The sequence below is a fragment of the Cetorhinus maximus genome, chromosome 30, assembly GCF_964194155.1.
Source record: "Cetorhinus maximus chromosome 30, sCetMax3.hap1.1, whole genome shotgun sequence".
NCBI classification, from domain to species: Eukaryota; Metazoa; Chordata; class Chondrichthyes; order Lamniformes; family Cetorhinidae; genus Cetorhinus; species Cetorhinus maximus.
Window position 1 is genome coordinate 5564332 of NC_135908.1, and position 24326 is coordinate 5588657.

General features: G+C 42.3%; 1 protein-coding gene across 1 annotated transcript in view; it reads right to left on the reverse strand.

Moving 5' to 3' along the window:
• Window positions 1–24326, reverse strand: part of LOC144670003 (tetraspanin-3-like) — a 50753-nt gene that overhangs the window by 22025 nt on the left and 4402 nt on the right. The window contains exons 2-6 of the mRNA XM_078532325.1: window positions 8476–8667; window positions 7098–7172; window positions 5119–5220; window positions 3207–3359; window positions 1015–1098 (exon numbers count right to left, since the gene is read on the reverse strand). Coding sequence (XP_078388451.1) covers window positions 1015–1098; window positions 3207–3359; window positions 5119–5220; window positions 7098–7172; window positions 8476–8667 — 606 coding nt within the window. The remainder of the gene's footprint in view (window positions 1–1014; window positions 1099–3206; window positions 3360–5118; window positions 5221–7097; window positions 7173–8475; window positions 8668–24326) is intronic.

The following is a 24326-nucleotide window of genomic DNA, read 5'->3' on the forward strand; positions in this document are numbered from 1 at the left end:
GGGAGGGGGAGGGAGGGAGGGAGGGGAGAGAGAGAGAGGGAGGGGGAGGGAGGGAGGGAGGGAGGGAGGGAGGGAGGGAGGGAGGGAGGGAGGGAGGGAGGGAGGGAGGGAGGGAGAGAGAGAGAGAGAGAGAGAGCGAGAATCTTACTGATGTGGTACCATTAAAACAGATTAGAAACACTCAAGATGCTGTATTTTAACCAGGTGGACCATGCTGTGATTGGGGTCGGGGCTCATCTCTGAACTGTCTTCAGCATTTCCCTTGTGGCAGAGGCACAGATGATTCAAATTGCTGAAGGGCAAACTTCAAACTGTCTGCAAGAATTTCTTCACAAAAATGCTTAACATAGGGAGAATAGCGAAGCTGAAAAACTTAGAAGCCATTTATTTTTGAAGAGATGGTGTGATTTGAGGGGGCAAGTGAGAGGGGGAACAGAGGAGAATTGCACATTTTTTGGACAGAGAGGGAGTGAAAATTTGTCACAATAAACCAAAAAAAGAGAACATGGAATTCCCCTCCTCTATATATGATCATCCTACAGGAACCTGAATTCCCTGCAGCAAAACCTTAAGTGCAAATATGCCTTACATCAGCTACCAGATATAATACATTCTAAAAATAAAAGTTTAACATAACTTAAGTTTAACATAACTTCCATTAATGGTAACACTCATGCAGGTTATGACCTATAAAACAAGAGTGCAACCTAGTACTAGATCAATCGCTTACCAGATGGTATATAAAAAACAGGTGTGGTTTACGACAAGTGAAAGCAAGTCAACAATTACATGCCAGTTGAAAGCAAGCACACATGGTATCACTGAAGCTTCAATTCTCACCAGTGTGAAAGATTTTCAGAGCATGTGCTGCTGCTGTTTTTAAATCTTGCAAAACATAGCAACGTGTTGCAGGAGAGTGGTAGCTCTTTCAGAGCTGGCAAAGACAGGATGGGCTGAATGACCTCTGTGTTTTAAGGTTCTATGGGCTCTGTGCCAACTCATTCTTCAACTTACCTGAATAGCTGCAAATGCCAGAGCAGCCATGATAACGTACATCATGATTTCCTGTAGCTTTTTCACCACCAGAACCTTGCATCCCTGTGTGATTAAAGGATAAAGTAATGAAACATATACCTTTTTTTGTATCTTCCCCCCACCACCTTGTAAGAGTTCTCTCTTTCTCCTGGAATACTCCTGTACCGCAGCCAAGTAGCCATCCATGTGTGAGCCAGTGGTTATCACAGTTCATCCTACCCTCAAAACATTTTCCACCATTGGCTAATGAACCAGGGACCCCGGTTGATTATTTTTTCTCCGTTCCTCCTCTCCAGTCCAGGATACCAAGGTCAGTAGCAGCACAACATGCCTTGGATATGATCACCTAACACAGCATAGATTAGACGTCACATCTCACTCAATACCACATTAGGTTGTGCCTTTATCCAGAAGGTAATATGGAGCTAGGTCACAGATCAGCCATGATTTCATTAAATAGTGGGCTAATCAGGTTCGGAAAGCTAAATGGCCTACTCCTGTTCCTCTGTGCTCCTGTTCAAGGGGGAGAAACTCTCTTTTTGCTCAGGAACTGGTGTCACATCAGAAAAGTGAAAACAATGCAGGTGTTTTCTTTTAAGAGAAAGTTGGGAGATTAGCTAGAATCAGTGTGGCACAATAGCGCATGGTTACATCATCACCTTACTCATTATCTAACCCCAACTATATCTTTATGGAATAGTGACAAACAGGAGGTGGGGTGGGTGGGGAGGGAAAAATTATCTACAGGCCATTACTGCACATCTGAGGTCATGGATGCATCAAAAATGCCTAGAACTAGTCAGTTGCCTTTTTCCACAGGAGCTGAATGATGGTAGGTGAAATGGATAATGAATCCTAACCTACAATGCTTAGAGGTTTGCAACACTTATCATAAAAAGAAAATTAAGTTAGTTATGGCATAAATTCTGAACGAAATGATAGATTTCATACAATTTGCAATTGAGAAGTTTGCAACAAACTTTTGCAGTTAAATTAACTGTTCCATGGATTCAGTGGTCTCCTGTGCCATTTTGACTCTGACTCTTTTTAAAGCAAGTTATACAAAGAATATTCCTGTGGAGTTTCTCTATTTTAGACCTTACCAGTTAAAAACAGTGAAACATAGAATTATATATTTGTTTTAAATAAACAATATCAATTCTAATAAAGAAAGTGCTCTTGGGAGTAGTGGGATATTGGCAGGGCTGCAAGAATCTGGTGGTGGGCCTTCAACTTGAGTGATTGTTTTTGACAACAAAGTGGTCTTCCAGGGCATTAAAGAGACAGCCACAGAGTAGGGTTACATGTAGACTAAACCAGAAAAGGGTGGCAGCTTCCTTTCCTGAAGGACATGAGTGAGCCAGTTGAGCTGTTTTATTAAAAGAAAAATAAACTGCAACCCAGCTGCTCTTATACTTTTCTCTCCCTTGGTAATGGCCCATAAGTAGCCAGATTTACTCAATTCAAATGCACAACTTGCCACAGTGGTCCTGAATGTATTCTAATTCTGGGCTACAACCTGTCATTGCTTCCTAGCCTACAGCAGTATAAAAATGCACAAAGTCAGTAGCTTGTTGGGTCCAACTTAGTTTACTTTGGCAGCAGTGAGGTTTGAAATAATGCTGAACTTAAACTTGTGACCAAATGCATTTTAGATGCTTTGTTTTTTTAAATATGCTTTCTTAAAAAGAGGCTGTTGGGGAGAAATGAAATAGGGAAGCATCCCATCTGAAGTCAGGCAGAATTTGAGCATGCACGTTAAAAAAAAAAGCATTGAAATACAGAAGACGCACTTGGGCTTAAAAAAAAACTCCAGAATGGAAAGAATGAGCAAAGAAAGGACTTCCACAATTTTGGAACAGAATGAGTTGAAGGCGGTGGTCCTGCAATGAGTCACAAATTAAATAATGCAAGGGCGCAGACAGGAAGAGAAGATTGTAGGATAGTGTACCCCACACTGAGAAAGGCTGAATACTTGCACAAAAGGTGAGATTAATTACCTATTGCTATGGGACAAACCTACCAACTTCATTTTAAAAGTAGATATTTGGAATTTCTGAGACAACAGATCTACAGATACTAGCATAGAGTCAAACGAGAGTTTTCAAATTACAACTGATCAAAATAACTTTTCTCTGCGATGTCGGTCGCTTGTTCCCGCGTAGCCTTACCTCCGAATACAGGTCCATAGGGCGGCTCATGCTGCCCGTGCAGTTGCTGACACCCAATTTGCAGCAGCTGATTGGTACGCTATTGTTCTTCGCCTGTTTGAACCATTGTGTATTTTCCCAGTCAGAGTAATTGTGGATGCCACAACAGCGCAGCTATAAAACAGAGGCACATGTTTAGCTAAAACATGTAGTCATGGCACTCCTTAGAAACACAGTTTTCAAACCAGTGCCCCAGAATCTGTGAAACAACCAAAAACATCAGATTTCCCAATTTTTCTTGATTTGATGGCTTGCTGGCATAATTTCTGTTATCACATACTAAAAATATATTATTTACAACAATTTGTTGTTCTTTTAGATAGGTAATCCACCCTTTCAGATGTAAACATAGGAGGAGCCCAGGGAGTACATTGGGTGGTGAGGTGATTATCAATCTCTTAGTTTTCACTAGAGATAACGTACAGCCAAGAAACCCCAATTTTAGCCTCTCCTAGTCCAGGGACCTAGGGTGTACATTGCAGCATCCCAACTGCTGTCACAGAGGTCATTTAACTCAGTAGAGTCCACAGGTTAAAATGAAGGCTTTTTATAATTATTCACTCACCCCATACACTCGTGAAGGAACAGCTAAAAGCATCTCAAGTGATAACATTTAAACTGGGTCAACTGACTATTCCAGTGAGTTCAGTATTTTCATTTAGAACAAGAATAGGATTACATTGCAAGGATGTACAGTAACACGAGTCACCAGTCATCTAAAACATTAGGAGTACATTACTGTGTGGAAGATTTACAGAAAAATCTGTATAAAACGGAATCTTCAACTCTCGAGAAGCAGAGATAATATCGTTTGCGATAATTTACAAATATCAAGCTTTTGTGTGGTTTTCTTCAAGACAAGACTGATTACAATGTACTTAATTGCAAAAAAAGAGTAGGAAGGTACAATGCCCACTCTGTGCCAAAGCAACAGCCGCATTGCAATTAAACTAGCTTCAAAGCCACTTGGGCTGGAGGCGGATGGGAACATCTGCTAAGGCTTCCTACTCCTGACTGTTATCTATCCTTCAATTGAGATATTAAAACAGAAAGATATAATGGCGATAATCGAAGAAAAGGGAGTTTCCCCAGTGTCCTGACCAATGTCCATCCCTCAATTAGTAACCCACAAAACCAAAATTAACTGGATATTCACCCTGCTGGTTTGGCTGCTGCTTTTGCCTTCACAAAGGTCAACAAGCCCCAAAAATAATTCACTATGTCAATGCTTTAAGATAAGGTTAAGGTGATAAGCCTTTCAATAACATGGATTTGCATAAACAATATTAGACCTGGTTACAAAGAGTTATTCAGTGGTGAAAAACCAACTAATATTATAATCATATAGATCTTGGGGTTGACTGATGAGCATTGGAAGTAATGAAAAGTGTGCAATTGTTCAAAAATAATGAATGTGATTAAATATTCTGGTTACCATTCTGCTGAGGCCAACAATAAAAGAAACAGTACTGCCGACCTGTGCATTAGGTTATGTGCTGTGCAACATGCAGTTACCCGAAGTGGCTCAAGACTTGCGTTTGCTATCAGCATGATCTCTCCAGTGACATGGGGGTCAGAGCCTCTTTAAGCAAAGCATCTCAGAGCTGGGAGTACTAGCCAGGAGAGCTGCAATACCAATGGGGATTATGGCAAGAAGTGAGTATACCAGGTGCAAGGTTCCAATGAAAGACCCATCTGGTGGCCTTGGTTGCAGCCTACAGCTTTCACTGAGCCATGGAATAGCTGGGGTGGGAAAAAGGAGTCTTTAACATCCAAACGGCATTATCAAAAGCTATCTATCGAAGGACACGCAAACTGATTACATTCCAATTGCGAAACATAAACCAAGAACATATGCATTGGTTACTCCCACCTGTCTCTGTACATAATCAATTGCACGGCTGGCAGCATCTGGGTATGTTCCATTGTATTCATTGTACACTTTCTGAATACTGTTATCAACTTCATCCTCCACCTGCACAGAACGGAAGAAGGTTTAGGCACCTCTGTGCTCCATGGCTGACTAATTTCACGGTCAAGAAAGGGTGAAGCATAACAGTTTTAAACAAATTCTTCCTCATTGCATTTAGAAAATATTACCACGAGCATTGACTCCAGTGAAGCTTTTCTCTTATTTCTTTCAAACGGTAAAGAGAACAGAAAGTAACTACAATATGTGCTACTTGTGGTCCAGAATTCATCAGGTAATGCTAGAATCCTGGAAGTGAGTCAAAATACTTTATACACTAAGGGTCACTAGATGCCACTGAACAGCAATATACAGGTACATGTTGTTAAAGTATTACAACATGACTCTACCCAAAGCAGCTTTACTTATTTCACTCGATCTGTGTGCAAATTTGCAACTACAAAATGAACCCTGTAATTTGAAAAAAAGAATTTCTCTTGTCGCTGAATCCAATTCATTACCCGAAATTACTCTTGGCCGATCATTGTGGAATTTTTTAAAAAACTCTTTCACAGGATGTGGGCATTGCTGGTTAGGCCAGCATTTTTTGCTTATGTCCTTGAGGTGGTGGTGGTGAGCTGCCTTCTTGAACCTCTGCAGTCTATGTGGTGTAGGTACATCCACAGTGCTGTTAGGAAGGGGATTCCAGGATCACCAAAGCCAATTAGTTTACATATTGACTGCCTTACTTCACTTGATTTCAACCAAATATTTACCAGCCTTCTTTTAATGTCTCAAAAGGGTGTGGCACTGCACTGGCCTTGTGAAATTTGTTTGCACTCTTACAGCAAAAAGCAAACCCACAAGAGTTTAAACAGCATGAACCTCTTGGCTTATGATACAAACAAGCCAATGAATCCATAGCTTACTCCTTCAATTCCCAAATCTATGCAATAGCCAAGTTTTCTTTCAGCTGCACTGCCCTGAGGTGACCCATTCAGGTAGAGTATCACACTTTGAAACAAGGGTTATAAATATTTCAGACCTTCCTCCCACATCTGAACACAATGTATTGTTGGTTAGGCATAGGATAGACATAGCAGGAAGACCCATACCAGCTTCTCTATCCCGAATGCTCTCATGGCTCTATCATTGCATTCAGCTCTTTACTTCATTTATATATAAATTGATTTCAAAGTTTCACCACCATTACCCTATACAACAATCTATCCCACAAATTAATCACAATGCAAAGTGCTCCCTGATGTCAAGTCTAAACTTGTCTTTTGCTAGTTTGAACTTGTGTTCCCTTGTCCTTCTGATACTGTTTTAGTACAGTGCACCTTTCTATACCACATTCTATAAAGCTACCCTTTCAAATGGTGTTTAAAAGCTGAAGAGTCCAAGGTTTGCCAGTTACACTTCATAAATTAATGAGGTGTACTGGAGTGGACAGTCTTCTAGCTTCTCTGTGCACTCCTGAGGGCTTGACTATCTCCCTTTTGTCTGTGGCAAGAAATAAGATACAATACTCAGGGTATTATCTGACCATAACAGTGTACAATCCACACCTGACTTATTCAGGGACTTGTAACATTGGGCAATATGACTCAGCTTTATATTTGCTCTGCTGATCGTTAAACAAAATTGAAAGAAAGGCTGGGATCTGAACCTGTTTGCCCTGGCTGGGAACAGGATGAGAGAGACTATAGGCTGCTGAACCACAAACAGCATCATTTAATTACACAAACTGACATTATACTACAATTGGCATCCATAGATAATATGGTTAAATATAATCATTACATCAATAACGTTCTTTTGCCCTACAGCTTTGAAGTTGTGGATTGCAGTCTGTTTTTTCCCCTTTTACTTGAAATAAATATTAGCATCCCAACTAATAGGGAATTAAAACATATCTAGCACTGTGAATTTGAGTTTACCTTTGCTCTGTAGATGTAGCCAAGTACCACGACAACCCACTCCGTGATGAAAACTAACAGGAGGATCAGCACAAACTTTTGGAAAAGGAGGAAAAAAGACAACTTCAGTTTCTGTAGAAACACTGTGACATTGTTAACCTGTGTTACTATTTATTTTTATTTATTCATGGGATGTGGACATTGCTGACAAGGCGAGCATTTATTGCCCATTCCTAATTGCCTTTAAGGTGAACCAACTTCTTGAATACAACTGAGTGGCTTGTTAGGCCATTTCAGAGGGCAGTTCAGAGGCAAACACATTAGTTTGGATCTGGAGTCACATAGGTGAGACTGGGTAAGGACAATAGGTTTCTTTCCCTAAAGGACATTAGTGAACCAGAGGGTTTTTACCACAATCCAGTAAGTTTCATGGTCACCATTACTTTTTAGACCAGGTTTATTTAATTAACCAAATTTAAATTCACCAGTTTTCTTTAAGTAGCAAATATTGATCAGGAAGATAAATTATGTAAGTGAGATGACCAGAGAGGTGGAATCATAATTACATAATCTGCTTTGCTGCTCTGCATCATGAGGCTTAGTAACCGTAAGACAACTCCTTTTAATGTTGTCACCAGCGCACACCACCTATTCATGTAATAAATTGAAAAGCAATTTAACAACGTTTAACTTGCGAAAGATTATGGAACTGTGGCAGACATACCAAAAAGCCCCAAGTTTGATTCCCAACCTGTGATGTGTGTGATGCATTAGCCCATTAAGCTGGGGAGGTAGAAATTTGAGCCCTGTCTTCGTAGAAGTCAGCCAGTGTTCCAGGCAGCATGTGGAATGAGCTGATTTGCAACGTACCCTAGGGTAAGATTGCCTGCCAACTTTCACTCATTGGCCATTTTTAATGATGTACTGAAGGACAGATGGTGTTGATGAAACCGTACCTCAGCATGAGTCAGAGGGAAATAAATTGGAAGGTGAGAAGGCAGTTAACACCCTTTAAAAAAAAGGGTAATCAGATGGTGTCACTCATGACTTAAGGTTTTGCTTCACAAATGCATAACCATACCTACAAGGATGAGCATTTGGAGCTTCTCAGGCTAAATGTAGTTGCTATTCCTCAGCTCATTAAACGTCGAGAGAAAGAAATGGGGACCAATTTGGTTCCTTCTGCCGGGCAATGACTATTAGCATGGGACCCAGAAATTAAAACTCAAGCCAAGAATGATGTCCAACTAGCATTTGATCCAAAAACAATCTTAACTTCAAGACAAAAATATTCGAGAGATTTATTTTAACTGCACTTCCAACATGGACTACAATTAGGTAGCACATGTTACTTTAAAAATTGACGTATTTATTCAGGTACAGTATTGTTCAGACTTACAGTTGCCAGACCACAGCGGCTCTCACGGATAGTAGCACAACAGCCAATCAAACCGATGATAAACAGGAGTGTCCCAACCCCAATGATGACAACTGCAGGAATCAGCGTGTACACATCTTCAAAGAAGTGATCGTAGTCATCGTACGTAATGAAGACATAGGCTCCCACGTAACACAGGATCCCTGCTGCTGCCTGTATAAAATATTTTAAAAATTAATACATTGAAGTTGCAATTCCGTTTGCCTGCAATTGAGACACTTTTCTGATGAACCAGCTGTTTGATCTTTGGCCACAGGCTAGTTTTATTTTCTTTGGGTTGCAGGTGCTGGCAGGACTGCACTTATCATCCATCACCAGTTGCCCCAACTGTGGTGACTGTTCTTTCAACAGAGAAGCTAACATTGCCACTTCAGAAGGCAGTCAGAGAAAACCCATTGGTGTGTGACGTGTACATCAGACTAGGTGGCAATTGCATGTTGCCTTCACTGAGGTAGCTGGGTTTTAAATAACATTCTAGCAGATTTCATGATTACTTTGCTTCAGTGCTTGCCCATGATTACCAGATTCTTGAATTCAATTTTGCAACTTGCTAAGCCCAGTACCATAATTGCTAAACTACTGTAGCCTGAGTATTCTGCAGCTGGTAACCAAATAATGTGGTTTGTGAAAATTCACTGATTTTTTTACCCTTATCATGAGGTCAACTTTGACCAATAAACGTTCTGCACCAGGGGCATGACTTAAGGTTTTCAGAAACTTGTGATACCATGACTTTACAGTAGAATTCAATTTGGTAACATGCCACACTCCCTACAATGGCATGGCAATATGAAGCAAGACTGGGCCACCTTTGAGTGTGGCTGCATTAAGCTGTGCGTAGACCCTCGGTACGCAAACGCCAAGTGTCACTACGTGATGAGGTTCTACCTGTCCCAGGTGTTGCAAAGGGTGGGTCTGGCCACGCTGCCGTGGAACACTCCAAGTAGTTGGACCGTGCCGTACCACCTGTCCCTCATGCAAAAATTTATGCAGAGAAACACCTTTGACCACAAGTCCATCAGGCAGTGGTCGGCACGTAACGTTTTAGAGGCCCTGCGGGAAAAGGAGATGGTGGATTGTGTCGGATGGTTCCCCAAGCAGACTGTCAAAGTCATTTGGCAGAATGCCTCATCGCCAGAACTCTCCAACAACAAGCACCAAGATGAGCTTGGCTGGTGGTGAGAAAGGCCCTCCCCGTCAGATCCTTCCAACATGCCAGAAGTCTCACCCCCTCTGCACGTTGCCCACAAGGCAGCTGTGCTGGGGAAAAACTGTTGTTCACCGCCTTGTGGAATGTGCCTTTGCAAAGAAGATCTGGAGAGAGATGCAGTGGTTTTTGTAGAAGTTCATCCCAAGCAGTGCTTTGACACAGGACTCTGTGCTCTACGGGCTGTTCCCAGGGACACACACAGAGACAAACATCAACTGCAGCTGGAGGGTCATCAACTCGGTGAAAGACACTCTTTGGTCTGCCTGAAATTTGTTGGTCTTCCAGTGCAAAGAGTTGTCCCCGACCGAGCGTTGCACATTCCAAGGCCCAGGGCTACGTGCTGAGGGACACAGTAAAACTTGGGGCAGCCGCCGCAAAGGCGCAATGGGGAAAGGCCGCTGCCTAAGACCTTTCTGCCACAGTGCACCAAGGAGCTGGGAATCGTATAGACCCCTCGGGCTGTACGGCTCATAATGAATGTATGCATTGAATACTAACTGTATTATAATTGTATTGAAGCACCTCAGAGTGCAACATGATGTATGGTAATTGGAGTTGTCTGACTGTCTATAATGACCATATTGAAATGGCTGTAATATTCATTGATTGTATTGAAGCACCTCGTGATCCATGTGTAAAAGTTGAATATGATTGCACTTTGTGATGGCGATTTAGAAATGTTTTGTTATGTTCTTTCAGATATTTTATGAATAAAGTATATTTTCCAAAAAAAAATATGAAGCAAGCCTGGGATGTTTTAAGTGATATGATGTCATCCATTATCATAGTACATATTCGGTATGCGTAGCGAGTGATTTTTCATGGTGCACTGAGAATAAGCCCCAACCTCCGCACTCTCGCCTTCAGGAGGCTCTCTAAACATAAGAGACACAGACCCCCTCCCAGCCTATTGGGAATCGCTGACCTTTTCAGCGCCAAGCAGAACTGTAAAGTATTGATCGCACCACTTAATGTGACCTCATTTGCCACCAGTTCCAAGAAACACTGCTAGCAATCAAAATTTCAGAGTTGCACTTTTGCAAGGAATGCCAAAACCCAGTTTGTAGTAGAAAAACAGGAACTGGGAAGATACAGGACAGGAAAAGAGACTGCAGTTCTTCTGATTAGCTTTTAGAACGAATACCATAAATCGCTACTCACTCAAATTGTCCCTTAAACTTTTCACTATCAACCTCTACGTTCCCCAAATTGTAGAAATATCAAAACATATTACTGGGGTTAAATGATCTATTGTTAAGAATTTTGAAGTTTTCAAACCTTCCTTCAATTCTTATTTGCTCAAGAGTAAACAATTTGTTCAATATTTCCTTGTAGATCAGGGATGTCTTAAGTGAGGTGACATTCGATGGATCTTTTCTGCAATGTTTCCCATTCCTGTTCCAGTACAGCTACGACATTGGCATTTAACCAGCAATGTGGAAAATTGCCCAGATATGTCCTGCATACAAAAAGCAGGACAAATCCAACCCAATCAATTACCACCCCATCAGTCTACTCTTGATCATCAGCAAAGTGATGGAGGGGGTCAATGATATTGCTATCGGGCAGCACTTACTCAGCAATAACCTGCTCATGGATGCTCAGTTTGGATTCCGCCAGTGTCACTCAGCATCTGACCCCAATACAGCTTGATCCAAACATGGACAAAAAAGAGCTGAACTCCAGAGGTGAGGTGAGAGTGACTGCCCTTGACATCATGACAACATTTAACCGACTCAGACATCAAGGAGCCCTAGCAAAACTGAAGTCAATGGGAATCAGGGGGAAAACTCTCCACTGGTTGGAGTCATAACTTAGCACAAAGGAAGATGGTTGTCGTTGGTGGAGGTCAATCATCTCAGTACCGGGAGATCACTGCAGGAGTTCCTCAGGGTAGTATCCAAGGCCCAAGCATCTTCAGCTGCTTCATCAATAACCCTCCTTCCATCATAAGGTCAGAAGTTGGGATGTTCGCTGATGATTGCGCAATGTACAGCACCATTCACAACTCATACTGAAACAGTCTGTGTCCATATGCAGCAAGACCTGGGCAACACTCAGCTTGGGCTGAAAAGCAGCAAGTTAACATTTGCACAACACAAGTGCCAGGCAATGATCATCTCCAAGAAGAGAATCTAAGTAACTATCTTCCTTTGACATTCATTGGCATTATCAGTGAATCCCACTAACATCATCCTAGGAGGTACCATTAACCAGAAACTGAACTGGACTAGCCATATAAATACTTTGACTACAGGAGGTCAGTAGCTAGGAATTCTGCAGCAAGTAACTCATCTCCTGACTCCCCAAAGGCTTTCCATCACTTACAAGACAAGTCAGGAGTGTGATGGAATACTCTCCACTTGCCAAGATGAGTGCAGCTCCCACAACACAAGAAGCTCAATACCATCCAGGACAAAGCAGCCCACTTGATTGGCATCCCACCCACCACCTTCAACATTCAGTCCCTCCACCACCGACGCAGTGGTGGCAACAATGTGTACCATCTACAAGATTCACTGCAGCAATTCACCAAGGCTCCTTCAACAGCACCTTCAAAACCTGTGACTTCTACCACCTAGAAGGACAAGGACAGGTGCATGGGATACCACCACCACTTGGAAGTTCCCCTCCAAGCCACACACCATCCTAACTTGGAAATATATTGCCGTTCCTTCACTGTCACAGGGTCAAAACCCTAGAACTCCCTTCCTACCAGCTGTGGGTGTGTACCTTTACCATGTGGACTACAGCAGTTCACGAATGTGGCTCACCACCACCACTTTCTCAAGGGCAATTAAGGATGGGCAATAAACACTGGCCTAGCCAGCGATGCCACATCCCACGAAGGAATTTTTAAAAATGAAATATTTTGCTTTCCCTCTTTTCTGTACATACTACTGGATACCTGGATAGAGGTTACGAAGGGTCACCAACTCTTACTCGCCATCCCACAGTTTTGATGTGTTAGTACAATTAGCTGAACTAAAGCAATTGTATTCAACACAAAGTGATGAAGTTCTAGAACAGGCACTAGCTCGAGTCACTTGAGCGGTGTTACTGAAATCACTGGTGCCAAAGCATTTTCTCGTTGCAGGTCCTATAAGCATGTACAATGGAACCTTGGGTACCAATTACAAATTTTAAATCAACTTTCCCATTAATCTGATACATCAAGTTGCTGACACTAACAGATCTTGGTGCATCCAATGAGGCAACACTAAGGCACTAACACTGACCTAGAAAAACTCAAACAAGTCAACCCAGTGAATAAGAAATGATTGAAGTGCCGACTCTGAGGAACAGGTTACCTGGGCTCGGGGCACATCAGGCCTACATTTTGGGCCATTTTAAATTGTAGGGATCAGAAGATGGTGGGGAATGAAATCTGCAGCATATGCTATTTCTTATGTATAGGCATCAATGACACTTTAAAACTACTTAAAAGGTACCGATACCAAGTCATATGGAATAGGCAATTACATTGCCTCATTAAAATGCAAAATTAGGCACTGAAATGCAGAATGCTGGAGGTATGATACCACCAACAAATCTCAAGTACCCTAACAACAAGAGTGCTTTCCATTGTTTATATTTGACAGAATCATGGCCAGCGACAAGATGGCAGCTGGTGGCACTTCACTTACCTTACAGCTTGCTGCAGTCCTCAGTTGATTTACCGAGGCCTGACTGCTAGACATTAACCGATGTGCAGACAGGCAGGATTGGCTTCATGCCCTCAGCCTGCAGCAACAGCAGCCAATTATTCCAATGCCAGATTCGCAGAATTCTTTAGGCAATTTATATTTACGAGACAGACGATGGTGGAGGAACCACATTCTTGCAGTTGGCTGTGTTTATGCTTTGGTAATTGTGCGGTGCTACTACACAGTGCGTTCCATTCACCATCCTAAGAGTCAAAACCATTCAACGATTCATAATTTTTTGGGTCCAAGGATTTTCAAGCAATACATTTGCCAATGTTGTGTCCCCACACACTGACGTGTTGTGGTTACAGAATTTTCTATTTTATTTCACAGTTTAAGATTTGTTTATTTTCTTTGCTGTCCCCGAATAGACCAGACCGTGGGGTCCATCCTCCAATCCCTCAAGACTCAATTAATCTTCAAACTGCTCTCTTCTACCACAAAAACCTTTTCTTTTTTTACATACTACTGAAATTTAGCTTTACGGTTTTGTGGCATTCTGAAGGGTTAAATGCAATTACCTCCAGTCTCAACGTGTTCCTAACTCTAAGAGGAGCTCAAACAATTGACCAGGTTTCCTGACAGGAGCTGGAGCAAACCTTGTAAAGTTTGTGGTTTTCCCCGGTTTTTGCAATCACGTTATAAACCTATTCGCATTTCTGTCAATCTGTTTATTTTAGTAGTTCAATTCTTCACTTTTCCAGATTTAGAAAGTTGCTTTGATCTTGTAATCTATCAAATTGCACTTTTAGATCGGTCAGCTTGGCTATCACAGCAATTTTAGTCACTACTACAGTGTAAAAATTACTGAAGCTTTACTGTACTTCTAGTACACAAAGTAGCAAATTATCAGCAGAACTCATTTTAGATATTCTATGAGACTGCATAAACTTCAATAAAGAACTGTCCTGACTCAACTTCACTCTTCTGACTAACAAGTATGTACCCTCAGTGTCCTCTTGATAGTCTCATCAGTGCTCAGTTGATAGCACTCTTGCCTCATGGGTTCAAGTCCTACTCCAGTGACTGGCACAAACATCTAGGTTGACAATCCAGTACAGTTCTGAGGGAGGTGCTGCACTATCGGAAGTTCCACCTTTTAGATGAGACGTCAAACCGAGGCCCACCTGCTCTCGGGTGGATGTAAAAAAAAATGCATGGTCACTATTTTGAACAACGGAGGAGTTATCCCCAGTATCCTGGCCAATATTAACTCAACTAACATTACTAAAACAAATTCTGGTAATCATCACACTGCTGTTTGCAGAGGCTCACTGTATGCAAATTGGCTGCTGCGCCAATAGTGACACATTTCAAAAATACTACATTGGCTATAAAGTACTTTGAGGATTCCACAGGTCTTGAAGCCATTATAGAAATGAGTCTTCCTTTCTCTATTTCCCTGTTCCACGAATCAAGTCTCAAATCCAAATTTGCTTTCTTTCACTTCTGTATCACCCATTTCTGCCCACGTTAACTGCAGAAACCCAAACCATCGTATTGTTACATTTGGAATCAACCTGCCCAACACCCAAGAGACAATCTGTGCAAACATCAACCTTCAAAAACAGTTGCCCAAACCCTGTTCTGTACCTCCCTGCCTACCTCCAAACCCCATTCAGTCAGACCTCTGTTGGCTCCCTGCCTCATTGTCCATCAAATTCATAATCCTCACACTCAAAACTTCTCCATAGCATTGCCACTACCTACATAATGTTCAGTGCCATGCTCTGTCAAGGCTTGGGATAAACAAGCGTGGACAAGATCATTCAAAATATTCAAGAACATATATCCAGAGGCATAACACACTGACATGATCAGCAGTACGTAGAGAAAAGAGGAAAGGCAAAAGTACGGTTGTTGTGCGAAAAAGGGCCAGAACACCTCTTCCTGGCTTTTTCCCTGTTCTTAGAGTTCACAGAATTATGAATCTTGCAGCACAGGTGGTGCTATTTGGTCCATAATGGCAGTACCAACTCTTTGAAAACGTTATCACTTTACTCCGACTCTACCATGCTTTCCTCTTAAAATTCTTGATAAAGTAATTACACACTTTTATTTACACGATATGCATGCTAAACTGCATTAGGTAACACTTAAGTATTCATAGAAAAAGTGGTTCACCTCGAAACACTGGTTCCACAGTGAGTGCGGAGTAGGATCGGCACAAACACCAGTTGCTGCACAAATCACCAACATAACTTACTGCATGTGAAAAAAGTAGCTCAGAGTCAATTCTCAATAGAATATGAACAGGGCACTTTGAGAGTGCAACATGTATATCAAGTACCAGGATTTTCATTACAGCACTACTCAGGGAAAGGCACATGTAAAATGAAGAACAGACAATGTAGGCACCTGCTGGTCCATAAGCCTCAAACATCAATCTTAACATTCATGAGATCTAGCTTTGAAGATCAAAGAGTGCAAATATGATGCAACTGGAGCAATTTGGTATAGAATTACTATAATTAGATCACGTTGACCTGAACAAAAGCCTATGGTTAGTGGTGCCAGTTTTTAAAATTGAAAAAAATTATCCATCTTCCTTTCCCCATCATAAAAATATCACCCAGGCTAGGAAGGAAGAAAAATATTGCCAACCCATTGGCCCCTGTTGGAAAGCATTTGTGGGGAAATATCAAGAGAGGGTTCTAGGCATTGAGCAACATATTAATATTTCCAAACAATCAAAATTTGAACACCACAGTTCAATTAAGAAAATTCTAAACCAAACATTTTAAATCTGAAACTACATAATTTCAGTAGGAGTGCTGAATCAGTCTGGAGAATCTCTCTTTTGGCCAGTTGCCTACTTTCCTTTCCTGAAACAAGCAACTCTTGCTGAGTTGCAGACTTCTGATCTCTCACCCAAATAGTGAGTGTAAATGAAGAACAGTCAGCAGTCAAGAGTAGCAGGGCATTGTCCAGTCCAGTTCATACCCAACATCTATCCACAAACCTTTCGCCAAAGAACAATCAGGACAATCAGAAGCAGGAATGCTGGCTGGTGCTTCCCTTCTCTCCCCAGCCTAGGGGAAATTGACATAAAACATGACATTAACTCAGCACAGAAATCTAATTGGGAACGTTCTGTCTGTATGCCTTACTTCAGAGGGTGTCTTTAATCACTTGGCTTTAGATTACAGGAGGAGCTTTACTGTCAAATTAGCCCATAATGAAACTTCTCTAGATCAAGGGGGTAAAACCAATGACAATTTCACAATTTGGAACTCTCATTCCGTGATACCCTGCATGGACATCTGCATCAAGCATTCCTGGGCCTGATCTGCTACAATTGAACAGTTGGACAATACTTGCTATATGCACACAGAAAAATTGGCCATTTGACAAGGTACCAGCAGGCAGCCAACCATCATAAAACTATATACATGCAAGCATCAGCATGTTCAAAAAGAGAAAATAAAAATCAGCTCCAATCCAAGGCAGCCCAATGGCTGTGTAAATGCACTTTGAGGTATGGTATGAGCTAGTAATACCAAGAATCGTCTCATCTGTCCTACTACACCACCTGAAAAGGAGCAATAGTTACCTCAGAGTAGAAACAAATTAAATGGTTTTTGATCACTATCCAACAGCTTATTTATTTGTTCACTGGATGCACCAATGCTGGCGAGGCTGAATTTACTACCCGCCCCTAGTTGCCGGGGGAACCAATGGCAGGTTGCTTTTTTGAGCTGTGGCAGTCCCACAATAGTATTAGGTAGGGAATGCAAGCCCTGTCAAAGCCTTGCACATGAGAATGAAAACAAACAAACCAGCTGCAACACTCCTCCAAAGTCAAATAGACTGATGTTAAACACCTTTGGGACTGTATGCCGCCAACTACGTGGGTGATATCAATGGAAATATACTGCACCATTAGTTGCCACCATTAGGAAAAATTACAAACAGTGCAGCCATTCAAGTAGCTCTTTATATCAATGGATGGTACTGTGCTTAATTTTATAGGGTTCTCAATTTGTAATAAATATAATTTAATTGCAGTGGGCACAATTTACAACTAAGTTAATACAGTTTTCAAAAGATAGCCCACAAAAAATCCATGAATTAAACTTCCTCTATTGCAATTAAGCTCAACACAGATGTACCATGAACAACTGTGTCAAGGTTCAAAACAGCACCGAGGCTCCAAAACAATTCCATCAAGTGGACTATTCCTTTCAGAACTGCATAACTATAGACATGTTCAGGCAAGCTTGAGGAAGACTGCAAAACAAAAAAGCTTTGACTCTCAATATTTCAAAAAGTTACTTACAACTTTAAATCTTATTCCTAGGTGATGAAGTGCTGGAAAATTTACTGCCATAACACAATTCTAATTTAAAAAGACATGTGTTTTGTATTATGTTGACACCAGCACAGTACACTTATTGCCTCCTCATTCCTTTGGATTAAAAAGGCAGCATAGATTTCATCCTCAGTTTTACCAAGCAAATTTGCAATTATCAGGACAGCTAGTTTATATTAACCAAATGAATTCTGTTTTCATTAGATGGGAGTTCATTTTTTCTGGGTCACACTTCACAGTTCTGAGGTTTTGTTCCACAGAATCCAAAACAAAGGAAGCATGCAAGAGGTTGCTATTCCCCCATACAAACCAAGGTTAACTGCTTTTAATGGGAACTTTGTTTATTGTGTGTGGTTCTAAAATTTTTATTTCCATTTGGGGAAAATCACATTCTGCCAATCTGTCCATTCACCCCTTCCCCACCCATCCCATAAAACTGAAAACAACAGCTCTAGTGTTAAATGAATAGAAAAGTTGCCTATCCAAAACAAAGGGGTTTATTACAAATGGTTGGAACCTACTTTGTAACTCTTTTCAAAGCAGTGAACTCAAAAGCACCTCGATGGATCAGCAATATTATCCAGGGTGAGGTATGCAGAACAGGAATGTCCCAAAATTGATCCCAGATTGCGCTGCATTAACTTAACCAATCAAGACTACAGCTGCCAAGGCAGTGCAGAGGGAAATCAGACCAGCTTGAGAGTTTCTTACCACCTCAAAGATCACCTAACTTTACAGATCAGGACTTGAATGCAGGACCTGATTGTCTGTCTTCCTAGGCTGGCACACTGTTTTCACCCCAACAATTTAGATACTTCCAGTCTGAAAATCAAACATTTATACAATCTCATCACTTATCTTCCTTGCTATGTTATGGGTAATCACTCCACAAAACCATTATGGCTCTTCAGTAAATTGTTGTTATGATTCCAGTTGATGTTAATGCTGGACAAGTCAGATACCAGAGTGAATCCTGGCTTGGCATATCCTAACTTTGTTTCTTTTAAAGAAAACATGGAGGTAAGTTACTGAACAAATTCATAGGAGTCTGCTGATGAACTTATAGCACAAAGAATAAAACATTTATTAAACAAGAAAGATTAACTATATTACACCAGACAAAAAGATTGGAAAGATCTCAGTACAAACACAAGAAAATGATTCAAGTATTCACCATTCCTTCACCCCAACTATATCAAAGACACATACAAATTCGGAAGATAAGAATTTTCCATATCTATCTTATACCCTTAACATTCAGGGTAAGTATGCTGTACATGTAAACCAACTGGCAAACCGGGTCATACACACCACACTACAAAGTGAATGACAGATGTGACCAAAACAGGTTCTTTGGATTTCTCAACAATCCACCCAGACGTTTGTCACACTGAGCCAACTAGTCTCACTGAAACTCACTCTTTTTCATGAGGGCTTCCAATCCCCACATTTGAAGAGATCGCCTTGGAGTTCTCTCCAAACATCACTCCCTCCCAGGCAGCTTCAACAAGGATCCACCGCCAGGGTTTCAATCTCACCTTCTGAGATTCCTTTCTTCTGAATCTCAGCTTCACCTTCCAAGCACACTTTCAGATCTTTGGCTGTGCCAAGCAGAACACCACTGTTCCAAAAGGATACCTTTGCCCTTACAGCTTGCAGCACGGAGTTGCCAACCATTGGCTATCCTAAGATCCACTGAGCTTCTCTCTAGCCCACTTCACTTCAAGTCTGCTCTCCGCAGCTCTTTACTTCAGCCTTTCTCTGCTCCTGTCCTTTATCTTAACTCAATGGGATCTTTCTCTGATCCCTGTCTTTGTCCCTGCCCAGGACCCGTTTCTGTCCCACTCCTTGGTTTGGGGCCTTCTCCCTGTTCCCTTCCCAGTGTCCTGCTCCTCAGACACCTTCTTCCTTATGGCGCCCTGGTTCCAGGTCACCTGACCTGCTCTTTGCACTGTTTCACTTTTCTTCTGCACGTGCGCATGGCTGGTTCCTGGTCCAAAGACGGTGAAATAAACAAACTGTGCATGTTCGACCATCTCCCGGCCGGCACCTACACAGAAGGCCCGAAGATAGTAAAAAAAAAACTCGAACGGCGCATGTGTGGCCGCTTGCTGGCCAGTGCGTGCGCAGAAGTCCCGAGGCCCAACGGAAAATGTAGTTCCTGAACTGCAACTGCTGACTTAGATAAGTATTGAGAGTTTCAGTGTGAAAACCCTCAAATGCAACATTGGTTGGAAGAAAGGAATAATGCACAAGTGAGGAAGGGCAAATTGTGGATAAAGCCATAAAAATTAATCTAATGCAGAGCTTTGATCAGGAAGTACTCTTGGGATATATTAGAAACAACCCTTTAAAGTATTTTTTTAATATTGTTCCATTCACAGAGCCTCTAGCAAGTATAATCAGTAACATCTATGCTTTGATTCTGTTCAGTTGTACACTAACTTTTTCCACAATTCATGCCAAAATCTCTCATGCAATATATACAGCATATTATCAACTATCACTATTCTCACTTGGCTTTGTTTTTCCATTCACCCAGAAACAAGTTTCCCATTCAAAATTCCTAGAATTACACAATTATCAAAAAAAATCTATGCCAAATGCTTCACATGTGTTTAAAAGGAGTGCTCTTACCCAAGGGTAAATATTTAACGTGCATGAGTCTATGCCACCAAAACCGAAGGGAAATTGAGCTCTACAGAGCTTTGGATCAGGTAGGATTAACGCTTGCCATTTTATGAGCAAAGGCTTCATGTTCAGGTGCCAAACTGTGGGGTACAAAAATTGGTGTGGAGATGTACTAGTATTATATCTAATTATATCTAAACCATTAGCACGCAAGGGACAAGTGCAAAACTTACTTAATTCTTCCCTTCACCACTACCACATGTACTAATTCTTAACCAGAGCAAGAAAATATCCCATTTGACTGCATTCAACCAACAAGTCCTTCATCCAGAACTCTCCACCCCTGCCTGTCCCTCTGTCCCCATCCCGTCTTCCAATCCCAGCCTCAGCCGTGTATTCACCATACCCCCTGACCTTCCCCTCTCCGACGTTGAATGTTCAGCGCTCAGCAAAGGACTTAGTTTCATACCCTTACGCCCTCATCTCAATGAATTTCAGGCTCGGCACGATGCTGAACTCTTCTTCCACCGCCTTCGTCTCCGTGCTCACTTCTTTGGGCACAAGTCCTCTCCCCGTTCAATGGATCCTTTTACCCACCTCCAATATTCTCCCTCCGCCTGGACCCCTCCCTCTGGATTCTTACCTTCTCTTGATCTTTTCATTGAGAACTGTCGGCGTGACATTAGTCGTCTCAATTTCTCTGCTCCTCTCACCCACTCTAACCTGTCTCTCTCTGAACTTGCTGCACTCCGTTCCCTCAGGTCCAACCCTGACATTGTCATCAAACCTGCTGACAAGGGTGGTGCTGTTGTTGTCTGGCGCACTGACCTCTACCTCGCAGAGGCTGAGCGTCAACTCGCAGACACTTCCTCCTACTTCCCCCTGGACCATGACCCCACCACTGAACATCAAGCCATTGTTTCCAGGACTGTTACTGACCTCATCTCCTCTGGAGATCTACCTTCCACAGCTTCCAACCTGATAGTCTCTCAACCTCGGACTGCCCACTTCTACCTCCTACCCAAAATCCACAAACAGGACTGTCCCGGCAGACCGATCGTGTCAACCTGTTCCTGCCCCACGGTACTCATTTCTTGCTATCTTGACTCCATTCTCTCTCCCCTTGTCCAGTCCCTTCCCACCTACATCCGTGATTCCTCTGACACCCTACATCATATCAACAATTTCCAGTTCCCTGGCCCCAACCACCTCCTCTTCACCATGGACGTCCAATCCCTCTACACCTCCATCCCCCACCGAGATGGTCTGATGGCTCTCCACTTCTTCCTCGAACAGAGGCCCGAACAATCCCCATCCACCACTACTCTCCTCCATCTGGCTGAACTTGTTCTCACACTGAACAATTTCTCCTTAAACTCCTCTCACTTCCTCCGAATAAAAGGTGTGGCTATAGGTACCCGCATGGGCCCCAGCTATGCCTGTCTCTTTATGGGGTATGTGGAACATTCCTTGTTCCAGTCCTACTCTGGACCCCTCCCACAACTCTTTCTCCGGTACATCGATGATTACTTCAGTGCTGCTTCATGCTCTTGTCTGGACCTGGAAAAATTTATTAATTTTGCTTCCAATTTTCACCCCTCCATCATTTTCACATGGTCCATCTCTGACACTTCCCTTCCCTTCCTTAACCTGTCTCAATTTCTGGTGATAGACTGTCCAGCAATATCCATTACAAGCCTACCGACTCCCACAGCTACCTCGACTACAGCTCCCCACACCCCACTTCCTGTAAGGACTCCATCCCATTCTCTCAGTTCCTTCGCCTCCGTCGCATCTGTTCTGATGACGCCACTTTCAAAAACAGTTCCTCTGACATGTCTTCCTTCTTCCTTAACCAAGGTTTTCCACCCACGGTGGTTGACCGTGTCCGGTCCATCTCCCGCGCATCCGCCCTCACACTTTCCTCTCCCTCCCAGACACATGATAGGGTCCCCCTTGTCCTCAATTATCACCCCACCAGCCTCCGCATTCAAAGGATCAACCTCCGTCATTTCCGCCAACTCCAGCATGATGCCACCACCAAACACATCTTCCCTTCACCCCCCCAGTGGCATTCCGCAGGGATCATTCCCTCCGGGACACTCTGGTCCACTCCTCCATCACCCCCTACACCTCAACCCCCTCCCACGGCACCTTCCCATGCAACCGTAGAAGGTGCAACACCTGCCCCTTTCTTCCCCTCTCCTCACCATCCAAGGGCCCTCTTTTCATATGAAGCAGCATTTCACTTGCACTTCCCTCAATTTAGTCTACTGCATTCGTTGCTCCCAATGCGGTTTCCTCTACATTGGAGAGACCAAATGCAGACTGGGTGACCGCTTTGCAGAACACCTTCGGTCTGTCCGCAAGCATTACCCAGATAATCCCTGTCACTTGCCATTTCAACACTCCACCCTGCTCTAATACCCACATGTCCGTCCTTGGCTTGCTACATTGTTCCAGTGAAGCTCAACGCAAACCGGAGGAACAGCACCTCATCTTCCGACTAGGCACTTTACAGCCTTCCGGACTGAATATTGAGTTCAACAATTTTAGATCATGAACTCTCTCCTCCATCCCCACCCCCTTTCTGATCCCCCCTTTTTTAACTAATAATTCATATATATTTTTCTTTTCCCACCTATTTCCATTATTTTTAAATGTATTTCCTTTCCATTGTTTTCATCTTTATCTTTTAGCCTTTTTTGATTCCTTCACCCCACCCCACCCCCACTAGGGCTATCTGTACCTTGCTTGTCCTGCTTTCTACCCTTAATTATCACATTCCTTAGATAAAATCACCACCTTCAACACCTCTTTGTCCTTTTGTTGTGACATCTTTTGGTTATCTCCACCTATCACTGGCCCTCTATCCAGCTCTCATGTCCCACCCCCCCTTAAACCAGCTTATATTTCACCTCTCTTCTATTTTTACTTAGTTCTGTTGAAGGGTCATTCGGACTCGAAACGTTAATTGTGCTCCTCTCCGCAGATGCTGCCAGACCTGCTGAGTTTTTCCAGGTATTTTTGTTTTTGTTTAACAAGTCTTCATTAGCTGACGCTCAATCGATTTTCAGTCGACATAAGTACCTCAGGTTAATTAGGAGGAAAAGAAATTAAGTCTCCTGCTCACTATCCAACAAGGAGAGAACACAGAAGAGATTTACTAGAATGGATCCAGAGATGAGGGATTATGGCTAGTCAGTCACATGGCTGAGCAGGTCAGACTTCTGCCTTTGACTGGGACTTGAACAGGGGGGAAGGAAAAAAATTATTTCATGCTTGCACAATGCATACTGCAGTATGTATTTATACCACCAATCACAGCACTGTCTGTACATTTAGTCACTGTGCTTCAATTCCTGAATTAACTTTGAAGTCCTATCTCAAAATGCCACCGTCATTCATCTTATCACAACAGGAATTTCACTGGGGAGGAGGATATTACATGATTGATGCTGCAGCGTAAGTGGACAATTCATATAAAATATCTACCTCAGATTTCATTTGCATTTTAACACAAAATCTGGTTCCAATTAAACATCAGAACTGATTGAAGAATAGCATCAGAAAACATAGAAGAAACCCTACTTTCCTGTTTACAGCAACACAACACATTGGTACAATAAGCTGTGCAAAGACAGCTGGTAGTAAATCAAGCTTTCCAGAACTTTCCACACATCTTTTCCTTGGATAAGAAAGGCATTTTCCAGAATTTGCAGAAGATGCACGGTAATAATGATCTTTATTACGGGTAAATTTTATATTGGTAACTTGCATTCCAAAAAAATGTTAAAAGCAGGGCTGTGGAAGTTTTTGTCTTCATTATACTTACATAAGTACACAAAAATTTTGTGGGTCACAACAATGTCCCTATTAATTTCCATACATTTCTAAACATGCCAAGGTGGTCTGACTAAGGAGGTGAACAAATGAGGCAACGCTACCAAGG